General features: G+C 37.8%; 1 protein-coding gene across 1 annotated transcript in view; it reads right to left on the bottom strand.

Moving 5' to 3' along the window:
• Positions 1-12,063, bottom strand: part of col22a1 (collagen type XXII alpha 1 chain) — a 188,433-nt gene that overhangs the window by 56,898 nt on the left and 119,472 nt on the right. The window contains exons 25-33 of the mRNA XM_062979993.1: positions 10,028-10,081; positions 8,741-8,785; positions 7,250-7,303; positions 6,912-6,965; positions 5,217-5,261; positions 3,492-3,554; positions 3,116-3,169; positions 1,176-1,217; positions 68-100 (exon numbers count right to left, since the gene is read on the bottom strand). Of these exons, the coding sequence (XP_062836063.1) occupies positions 68-100; positions 1,176-1,217; positions 3,116-3,169; positions 3,492-3,554; positions 5,217-5,261; positions 6,912-6,965; positions 7,250-7,303; positions 8,741-8,785; positions 10,028-10,081 (444 nt within the window). The remainder of the gene's footprint in view (positions 1-67; positions 101-1,175; positions 1,218-3,115; positions 3,170-3,491; positions 3,555-5,216; positions 5,262-6,911; positions 6,966-7,249; positions 7,304-8,740; positions 8,786-10,027; positions 10,082-12,063) is intronic.

Here is a 12,063-nt window from a genome sequence, read left to right as displayed (position 1 = left end):
TACCTAAACTGGGTTTAATTTACCAGACTGACAACGAGGAAGTCAAATATAGAAATTTGTTACTCACGGGAACTCTAGGATGAGGTGTCATCAGGGAGGTCTAGAAAAGGAACAAAGAAGATGAATAATAATAATAAGAAGAAAAAGGTTTGGATCATTGATGTCACCATTCCAGGTGACAGTCGCATTGACGAAAAACAACAGGAAAAACTCAGCCGCTATCAGGACCTCAAGATTGAACTTCAAAGACTCTGGCAGAAACCAGTACAGGTAGTCCCAGTGGTGATGGGCACACTGGGTGCCATGCCAAAAGATCTCAGCCGGCATTTGGAAACAATAGACATTGACAAAATCACGATCTGCCAACTGCAAAAGGCCACCCGACTGGGATCTGCGCGCATCATCTGAAAATACATCACACAGTCCTAGACACTTGGGAAGTGTTCAACTTTTGATTTTGTGAAACGAAATCCAGCATATCTATCTTGTTTGCTGTGTCATAATAAAATAATAAGAAATAATGAAATGTATATAGTGGAGTGAACAAGCAGATATTAATTCATTGGGTTGTTGTGTGTTTTCGGGGCTGTATGGCCATGTTCCAGAAGTATTCTCTCCTGACGTTTCGCCCACATCTATGCAAGCATCCCCACAACCTCTGAGGATGCCTGCCATAGATGTGGGCGAAACATCAGGAGAGAATACTTTTGGAACATGGCCATACAGCCCAGAAAACATACAATAACCCTGTGATTCCAGCCATGAAAGCTTTCGACAACATATTAATTCATTGTTTGCTATCTTCCAAATCGATTATGCTCACTAGCTTTGCCTTTCCTTACTTTAATTTTTATGCTATTAGATAAATGGACGATAGATAGATGATATAGACAGAAATATCTATGTATCTCCTATTCACAACACAGCAACAAATAAATACACTATAGGTAAATGTCAAAATCAAATCTTGTGATAAAAAATAATTGTGACAGAGCTAATTCCCATGTTACGTTTGTCACAGAGAAAAGGTGTTTTTTCCCCCAGGGGGTCATGCAAAACAATAGTTTCCCCATATCACAAAATGGAAAATCAATACCAATACCATCATCAGATTGTACCAATGTACAGGCACAGCTCACTTATCACTATAAAATTCTGAAAGATGTGATACTTACAGTTCCTGGTAAACCTGGGGGGCCAGGAGCACCAACGTCACCCTATAAAATGTTGTATGAAGAGATAAAAAACATATCTTATGGAATCTAAGCATTGGTTGATTTATCAAATGACTGATCAATCGATCTATCTCCCACCTCATATCACAAGGTTGTAGTAAAATAAAAAACAAGCTAAGATTAAACACAACAATACCTGTAAAAGATTGTTGACTGCTTAAAATGGTTTTAAGAGTTAAACACATATTTGTGTTCATTTCAGAATGAATAAATTAGACCACAAAACAGCTTCAATAAAATGGCACTAGGTACCAGAATGAAGCTGATGTTTTTCAGTTAGGCCCCTTCTGCAGTGCCATATAATCCAGATTATCAAAGCAAATAATCCCCATTATCTGCTTTGAACTGGATTATCTGAGTCTACACTGCCATATAATCCAGTTCAAAGCAAATATTCTGGATTGTATATGGCAGTGTAGAAGGAGCCATAGACTGCAAAAGATATTCCACAGTTGGAATCTCATAGTTGAGAAGGCTCCAAACAAATTCATTTGATGAAAAATGCCCTTTTGTGTGAATGTTAGAATCCATTACAGTTTTTTTATGTATGTATGTATGTATGTTGTTGAACACCATTCTATTTTGTGGGTCACACTGTAGACTTGGAAATGCATTGATTCCTTAATCAAATTGTGTTCAGTTTCATGTGGATTGGGCAAGTTTGGGAAGAAAACTGGGACAATTTATCCCCCCCTTTCCTATATTTTACATCTTGTACATTATAGATGGCATTATGTTGATGCCATATACAAGTAAAAGACCAACATATATTTAGATTTGTCTTTTTTGTTGTTGATATTGTTTTGTGTGTTGTTTTCATCCTCTCTCCACAATGACCAAAGTCTCTCTGACTCACTGTTTGCTGCAGAGGTGAAACTGGAGGTCCAATTTACTACCATAGAGGATCTCATCCTATGGGCATCATGTAAATAAATGACTAAGCTATGAAGAACCCACTATTCCTTCAAATCAATAAACTATCTCAGGACAGAAACAGCCTGTATCTTTAAAAAGTACTTTTCTCCTTTTGCTAATGCTGTTGAAATTTTCCTGGCTGTATTTCATGACTCATTTTCTCCCAGGGGCCTCATAGTCAAAGAGGAGAGTGACCTCCGCCTGTATTAATATTTCTCCAGATCATCTCAACTTCCAACAACAACGTGTAGACTGCTGATTCCAACGTTATCATTTTCTTCTTCTCTGGTATAATTTTTAACATTTTTGTTTGGTGGTGAAGCCATTTCAGCTTTGAAAGCTTGCATAATGTATTTCATGCATTTTTGGTTGGCCCAATTAAGGTATATTAAGGTATATTAATTAAGGGGCCAGGCTGTGGCGCAGGCTGGTAAACACCTGCTGCAATAAATCACTCTGACCATGAGGTTATGAGTTCGAGGCCAGCCCGTGGCGGGGTGAGCACCCGTCAATTAAAAATAAAATATAGCCCCTGCTTGTTGCTGACATTGCAACCCGAAAGATAGTTGCATCTATCAAGTAGGAAATAAGGTACCACTTATAAAAGTGGGGAGGCAAGTTTAACTAATTTACAACGTTGGAATGAAGAAGTGAGGAAGTGCCATCAGAGTGGATGATGAAGCAGCTGCTCCCCCCTGTGGCCAGAATCGAACATCCCCTCAGGAGAAGGTTAAATTGCCTCTGCGTCTGTCTGTCTGTTGTCTCTGTCTCGGTTCAATGTGTTTATGGGCATTGAATGTTTGCCCTATATGTACATAATGTGATCTGCCCTGAGCCCCCTTTGGGGTGAGAAGGGCGGAATATAAATACTGTAAATAAATAAAATAAATATAGCTGCAATTTGGATGCTATATTTTGCCATATGACCAATATTATATGTTGTTATAAACGTTGTCAGGACTCACCTTATCACCTCTTTCTCCTTTGAAGCCAGGAAGCCCAGCTCTCCCTTTTTCACCCTGTGAAGCAAAGAACAAAATCAGGTGCTTATTCAACCATAGTGAGCAGCACTCGTGTGCACCAAATGTTTGTTGCCAGACTATACAGTTCAATAAGAGGCAGTAAATCAACATTCAAGTGGAAGCATTTAACAAAAGCAGTACTATAAAAGTATAAAGTCATAACAATGAGCAAGCAATGGCAAGTTTTAATGCTTCCAAGCAAATTTCAGTTGGAAAGGGACCAGCTCTAAGCAACCTTTTCATTATCTTTTATTCTTCAAGCAGAAGTCCCTTTTCTTTGAGCTCTGTCCTAACTAAACCAACACTCCACAATACTTACATGATCTCCTTTTTCTCCTCTCAGTCCTGGCAAACCAGATGGGCCTGGAAGGCCAGCTTCACCCTATTACAAGAACAACCAGATACCAACAGCATTAAGAAAACACTCGTGCCTTCTCTCTGTCACCATGCAGTGCAAATATTATACTCTTTCTAATATATACATAAATTGCAAATGGATGCACCTTGTTCAGGCATCCCACTTGTTGTTAACACAACACTAAGTTTGACTGTAATATCATTGAGATGGTGAACACACTGTAGGTTCAGTACCAAGCTGACTTATTGGAAGAATAGGGTTCAACTCCTTGGATAGCTCCTTTAAAGTCTGGACTAAAACTCTGAACTAAAATACACTTTTCCATTGGCAATACAGTAATTGGTGGGTTGCTGTACTGTCATCTTCCAGAAGCATTCTCTCCTAACATTTCACCCACATTTACAGCAGGCATCCTCAAATGATGCGAAGTATATTGGCCTTGCAGCTTCAAGGCCTTCTTGGTTCCTGCCTGGGGGAATCCTTTGTTAGAAGGTTATTAGCTGGCCCCAATTGTTTCATGTCTGGAATTCCCCTGTTTTCAGAGTGTTGTTCTTTATTTACTGTCCTGCTATTGAAGGGTTTTTTAAAATACTGATAGACAAATTTTGTTCATTTTCATGGTTTTCTCATTTCTGTTGAAATGGTCCACATGCTTGTGGATTCCAATGGCTTCTCCGTGTAGTCTGACATGGTGGTTGTTAGAGTGGTCCAGCATTTCTGTGTTCTCAAATAATAAGTTGTGTCCAGGTTGGTTCATCAAGTGCTCTGCTATGGCTAACTTCTCTAGCTGATCTAGTCTGCAGTGCCTTTCATGTTCCTTGATTCATGTTTGCGCACTGCATTTGGTGGTCCCTATGTAGACTTGTCCAATGCTGCATGGTATATGGTAGACTACTGCAGAGGTGAGAGGATCCCTCTTGTCATTTGCTGAACGTAGCATTTGTTGGATTTTCTTAGTGGGTCTGTAAATTGTTTGTAGGTTGAGTTTCCTCATCAGCTTCCCTATGCGGTCACTGGTTCCCTTGATGTATGGCAAGAACACTTTTCCTCTGGGTGGATCTTTGTCTTTTCTCTCCTGGCTTGTTCTTGGCCTTGAAGCTCTTCTGATGTCTGTGGTAGAGTATCCATTGGCCTGTAGAGCTCAGTTTAGGTAGTTCAGTTCACCTTGGAGGAGGTGGGGTTCATAGATCCAGACAACCTCTGAGGATGCCTGCCATAGATGTGGGCAAAATATCAGGAGGGAATACTTCTGCAACATGGCCATACAGCCCGGAAAACTCACAGCAATGACCAATGATTCTGCCCATGGAAGCCTTCAGCAATACAGTAATCACTAATGGGTTACAATAAATATGAGAGGAATGGTAACTAATATATTGATCCCACAAACAGTGCAACTTTTCAAGAGAGAGGACCTCTCCTATTAATTTGGCACCCCGATTTTCCACGTGCTATGGAAAGCACACATGGACTGAAAACATTCACTTTTAGAAAGTCACTCTCTACATGGGAGGACTGACAAAAACATTGGTGTTTGGGGGGCATGCTTGTACTGTCCCTTGCTTCATGAAACATCTCCTATGATCACCCTTCTAATGGTCATCATATAATAGCCAAAAGTTCATAGGGAAATTGGTTTGGTGAGGCTGTTCTGGTTCGATATAAATCTAAATCAGCAATGCATACCCTTTCACCCATAAGACCAGGTCGGCCAGGCTCTCCAGTTTCACCCTGAAAATATATTTAAAAGAAAGTAACAGTTTTATTATAGACAACATTCAGTAGTCAATTTATCTCTTAAAGCTCTGTACCATTTTTAAGCCCAGAAATGTGCTGCCCAATGGGAGAAAGACATATAGTCCTTAATGCTGGGGTCTTTATTTCTCCCTTGACTTCAGATAACTCCCTGGACCATCATTTTCCTAGTCATAAAATTATGTCCAAGGTTGGCAATTTACCCATGAAATTGGTTAAATCCCTCACATACAAATACTGTTTTGCAAAATCAGGCTTGCACCCCTTTATTTTGTTATTGGGAGGAGTGATTATAGACTAGCAACATGTCATCTGCAAAGCCAAAGGATGAGACATTGGCACCTTAGACCTGCCATATTTGTTTACTCTTGCTTTTAAGATTTAATATCAATTTTCTGGTCATGTAATGATCCACGGCACATGAATAGAAACAAGGCAGAGCCAGCTACACCTGAAGTTCAATTTGTCTTTGTATCTTTTCCACCTTCCACTGCACACAATTATAGTCCTGTGATGCTGATTTACCTTCCATGGATGCATTTTATGAAATCCTGGAGTTTGTAGTTTAGCTTTCTGGCTAAATGTGTATGTGTGACTTCCAGTGGCATATTGACTTATGGCAACCTCTGAATTTCAAAGCATTTTCTTAGGCAAGGGCCACTCAGGGGTAGTTTTGCCAGTTACTCCTTTTAAAATATAGCTTGCAGCACCTTGGTGGTCTCTTATTCAAGTACTAACAAGGGATGACGCTGCTTAGCCTCCAACATCACACAGGATCTGGTGTCTCTAGGGTATTTTAGACTAGGATTCTGAAAATAAATATAAAATATGTATATATACCTAAACTGCTAATTCTAAGATTCCATAGGATGAAACCACAGTGTGGAGTCATTATGCTATAATTTTCTGACTTACTATTCGGAAGATTTGAATCAAGGATTACTTAAGTATCTGTTCAAAATGAACACTAAAAAGGCAAGAACTTTAAGTTTTATTGTTTGTGCCATGAGGCCACGGCATTGTGATTCTGGCCATTCTGTTCACAAAGTGGCCAAGATGTTTTGTACAATGGAGAACATGCATGCAACTACACCCTACATTTTGCATTCTCAATGACTGATATACATGGCTTGTAATAATTGAGGTAATTATTTTTTGTTATTTCCCACCAAGTCAATGTTTACTAATGTTGATCCTATGAATGAGGGAATTTCCAAAAGCCCCAGTCATTAACAGGCCTGCTCCGGTCTTACATGCTAAGAGTCATGCTTCCACACTTGAGTTTGTCCACCTATAATGCTGTCTTCCTCCTTTTCATCTCTTCCTTGCCTTATCATCGTTACCAATGAGTTATGTTTTCTCAGGATATGTTGAAATGACAGTTTCAGTTTTAAAAGGAGCAGACTTATTTTGCTCTACGGCACATTTATTTATTACTTTGGTGATGTGTGGTATCAGCAACATCCTACTTCACTATAACATTTTGAATGTATGAGATTTTAAATTTTTTGCAAATTGCCTATTTTTCAAACCTGTGCAGAGAAATCAGAAATACCGCAATAATTAAATTGTAATAACAGAGCAGAAATCTCTCCCTCCCCCTTTCCCCATGCACTTTTATTTTACCTTTGACCCCATTTTCCCAGGAAAGCCATCTTCTCCTCTGTCTCCTCGCTCTCCCTGTAAATAATGCAAACAAAAGTTAGAGAAACAAATTTATATAATTAAATTACCAATGAATCAGACCATATCCCATCATTCAGACTATCCTGAAGCCCAAGTAAGGTAAAGCAGGTTTAATCATGTAAAAACCACAACACTCACTGGAAGACAGTGGATTTCATTGGAAGGGAAGTGAATTTGAGGTGAGTCTGGGTTTCCTTGCCCATGCAGATTCCCTTTTAGTTATCAACCTAATTTAGCTGAATATCAGCATGATTTTATCAAATTTCAATGCTACTTACTTTTGAACCAGGAAGTCCAGGTAAGCCTTCCAGACCAGGTTTTCCAGGTATACCCTAAATAAAAGAGTTGCAAAACGAAACACATATATCAGTTTTAACAATGCAGTGTGCTTTGCCTTCCACTTTCTAAAGGGCTGGTTCATGTGTTGCAGAAGGATGACTAACATATTATGGCACAAGGCCTTGTGAACTAGGCCACATCAGTCACCTTGGGAGATGCATGAAGTACAACCCTGAATTTCAAATACTTAGAAAGAAGTAGGTGAGAAAAGGCAGGAATAGGGAAGAGGCAACACATGATGGCCATGATCTTGCAAGGAGGCAATGCTATACACCTAAATGTGAACCGCACATTGATGCATATGGACAATGCACATTCATGTACTATATTCATTGTGTATTATTCATGCACCAACCTGTACAATATGCATTGGACATCCATGCTGAAATTAAATCACATGCAGAACTCCACGTCTGCAACCATGAAGTAAATGTGAACATTCCATGGCAGACAAAAATATCCAACTATTTCCATAAGGGAAAAGATGTCAAATCAGTTTTGTTGTATTCATTATGCGTATATTTTGATTTTATAACTCTCTTTGTGTCCCATTTCTTTTTCAAAATACAGATTATGCATGACGAAATGATGATGATGATGCCTAGAATACTTTATCAGATCTGTAGTCTCTCTTTGTCCAACGGTGGAAGCACCAGCAAACTGTATTTCCTTCTTTCCATGCAGCCTTGATTGTACATGGCCCAGGCTAAACCCAAGTGGGATTTAGTTCTCATGAAACATACTTAAGATCATAGTTCTTTCCCATCAATGATTCTGTTTTTGATTCCATTATTGCCGTCTTGCAAGTAACCACTAGATGTCAGGAATGCCAAAGAAAAGGTGCAAAGGCTTGTTTAATTTTTTACTTATGTGAAAACCTGGGTCTCTTTCACATGATGAAGTTTTAATATCATTTTGGTAGAATTACTGCATGCTAGGGAATCCTTGGATTTCCAATTTCATGAAGTACTAGAGCTCTGTAGGAGAGAATTCAAAATTCCTAATGAAATTGCAAATCCCAGGATTCCACAGAATGAAGCTATGGCAGTGATATCAAAGTGTTGTGACTGACTAATATGAAAGAGATCCTACCTGAAGGCTGGTGGCAGCTGGTGTGTGTGTGTGTGTTCCTTTGTTTCATTTTTCACCATTGACTTATTCAACAAGAATACATATGAGCCATCAAATCCAACCTCAGTCCATCATGTAGGAATACACAATCAAAATATTTCCATGAGATGGCTATCCACCTTCTGCTTTAAAACCTCTAAAGAAGGAGACTCCACCACACTTGGAGGTTTCAGATCTATTCACACATGCACCTAACTCCCTAATCAAACATGTGAGCTTGAAAACTTAAGCCTTCTCATCCAACCATTTATACTACAAAAAAAAATCAGGATTTTTAAAAAAAGCTTTCAAGCACTTACAGGTGGTCCCAGCTGTCCATTTTTTCCCATTTCTCCAGGCAACCCCTAAAAAACAAAGGAAATATCTGATGGTGGCTTTTACAGTGTCATAATACCCCCCCTTTTAAAGACAAGTATAATATATGGTTTAAAAATGGAACTTGAAAAAATCTTTTGAATCTTCAAATCAGTATGACCCCAGGCTACACTGGTTGGAGGTTCTGAGAATTGTAGTATAAACTTTTCTAAGATAAGTTTCCAAGTTCCACTCTGATGGCTGTCAGAAATAATAGAGCTAATGATTATGGGTGATAAGAGTGTTTGAGATTCCTCTGTGGACCAGATTTCTTAACAAATCACAATGGTCAGATTGTGAGATTTAGCAAAATATTCAAATGTGGAAGGGATCAAAAGAGACAGACTCCCACATTCTCTTTTCCAATGTTATCAATATTAACCCATCAGTAATGTTTGAGAGTATCGCAATTGCTTTTGTATTTCAATTAAATCTCTAGTAACAACACTGTGATGTTAATAGTATAATAATAAAACTTTATTTATTTATATTCCGCTCTATCTCCCCAGTGGGTATCAGTGCTGCTGATGAAAATTTTGCAGAATCCGAGGTGGAAAAATCCTAGAGCTGTAAAATGTTACTGTTCACACAACTTCCCATAACCATAAGTTTTCATGATGGTATTTTTCATGCTATTCTGGGAGTCATAGTGAAAAAATGTTTAATATTTCAATCTACTTTTTGTCTTGACTATTCCCAGAGCATTATTGGGGAATAGGCATTATTGGAAGTTATAGAGTCTTCTGGTCAATCAGAATATCTTCTCTAAGCCTACAACCATTTACTTTAATCATCTACTACATCAACATTTTGGGAAGTTCTCCTGTGTATTACCCATTGAAATGAGAAAGGGCCATGCCAAAGCAACACAACTAATGGATTCACATTTCATTGTATCAGAGAATCTCCCAGTAGATTGTATCTCCTGCTTCATCTTCTAGAGCTCTCAGCAGCACTACAGAACTGTCATTCTCTCACACCAGAAGCGACTTGCAGTTTCTCAAGTTGCTCCTGACACGAAAAAAAAAATCCTTAGAGATTTCAGAGGAAGTGTTACAATTTTCCAAACCCCGGTCTTCCAGGTATTTCATACTTCAACTCTCAGAATTCCCAATTGTTGGACAAAGTCACTAAAGCCTTTGGATGATATGAAGTTCAAAACATTTGAAGGACCAGAATTTGGTAATCAGTGCTTTATGGAAGATGACAGTTTCTGAAAGCAATATTCTTACTGGGGCACCAGCAAGGCCAGGAGGACCAGCAACTCCAGGAGATCCTGGGGGACCCTGCAAACAAATGCACATAAACAAATGTGTTAAAAACAACAACAACAACAACAACAACAACAACAACAACAACAACAAGTTTATTTGTATCCCGCCTCCATCTCCCCCGAAGGGGACTCGGGGCGGCTCACAGAAATATCAGATACAAAAACAAGTACAATATACAATACATCAACAAACAATAACATGTACCAGTAGTAGCATTTACACATTAACCAGAATTTTTTTTTTTTTAAAAAAGACTTATTAAAACATAGAATTAAAAACAGTGAGGCTCCATGAGGTCACAAAGAGTCGAAAACGACTGAACGAGTGAAACGACGAGGCTGTAATAGTAGATCAGCAAAGTGCACAGTATAAGTTGCGAATTAAAACTTAAATAAAGTGCTACAAGTTCGTTTGGGGTCAATCTGGGAAGAGAGGAGCCCTGAGCTAATATCAAGTAACCAGGAGGTGTGCGACCAATATAAAAGGTTGAGGAATATAATTATGATTATAATGGTGATGGGCGGTTTTAATAATCTACTTATTCATTATTTCACCCCAGGCTTGGGCAGCTCTCCCCTGCCCTCCATATTGCAGTAATCTTCAGCCAAGATATGGGTCTTACGGTTAATGTAAACATGTGCAATGTTATAAATTGCCAATAAACAGAAGGTTGCTTTACAATATCTTGCCAATAGAGGGGGCAAAATGACGAAAAATAAGAATAATGAAAACAGAGTGTAGGAATGTTTTCCAATTTAAAAAAAAAAATAGGAGATAGATATTTTCAGTTTGAATCCTGAAAATGTGTGATACTCTTGGAACAGAAATATTTTTCCCAATATTTCACATTAGAAAAAAGCAATGGTAACTGTAATTCAGATGTCATTTCCCTGCACAATATTTCTGTTCCAAGATAAAGAAAAGTTATAGATTACTGTATTTACTCAAGTATTAGCCTAGTTTTTCAGACCTTTTTTTAGGACTGAAAAAGCCCCCCTTGGCTTATACTCGGGTGAGGGTCCTGGTTGGCTTATATTTGGGTCAGTTTAGACTCGAGAATATATGCTACATTTATTATTTTTCTCTATTATTATTGATATTATTACATTTATTATTTTTCTCTATTATTGTTGCTACTATTACATTTATTTTACTCTATTATTATTAATAATAATACATTTATTATTTTACTCTGATCTTATTATTATTATTGCATTTATTATTTTACTCTATTTATTATTACATGTATTATTTTTCCTGTATTTATAATTATTATTATTATTATTATTACATGTATTATTTTACTCTATTATCATTAAAAGAATACATAAGCACATTTACATTGAAGAAGATGAGAATAATGATTTGATCAGAGTTGGACAGTCTTATCTTAAATTTGAGCTTTATGTAAATATTCAAAAACATTTAGCCTACTGATGCCTCAATTAATGTAATTTTATTGGTATCTATTTTTATTTCTGAAATTTACCACCCTCGGCTTATACTGGGGTCAATGTTTTCCCGGTTTTTTGGTGGTAAAATTAGGTGCCTCAGCTTATATTCGGGTCAGCTTATACTCGAGTATATACGGTAGATAGAAAGATGATAGATCAATCAATAGATAGATGGTTCTCATAGAAGGTTCTACATGATCCTAGTCCACATCACTCAGAAATTATCTACTGCAAAATGCCAATTATTTAGAAAGATCCTTGATCCCATACAACTAAATTGGATAAGCAGCCATAATTTGATGTTGCTTTCTCAATAAGCTCATTGAAATAAATAATTCTGCACAGGAGATAGTACTATCAGGTTTCCAACAAGAATATAAACAGGTAGATTTTAATTCAACTAAGGCAGCAATCTTATCCCTACATAATTGCAATTAAGCACCATTGACTGAAGTAGGGTTTACTTCTGTGCAGCAATAGGCTCTGATCACCTCAATTTGGAAACACTTCATTTACATAACTCTTTGGAGAAAGTCAATT

Source organism: Anolis carolinensis, chromosome 4, assembly GCF_035594765.1.
Source record: "Anolis carolinensis isolate JA03-04 chromosome 4, rAnoCar3.1.pri, whole genome shotgun sequence".
Taxonomy (NCBI): Eukaryota; Metazoa; Chordata; class Lepidosauria; order Squamata; family Dactyloidae; genus Anolis; species Anolis carolinensis.
The sequence above is the reverse complement of the archived record's forward strand: the minus strand, read 5'-3'. Positions and strand labels throughout refer to the sequence as shown.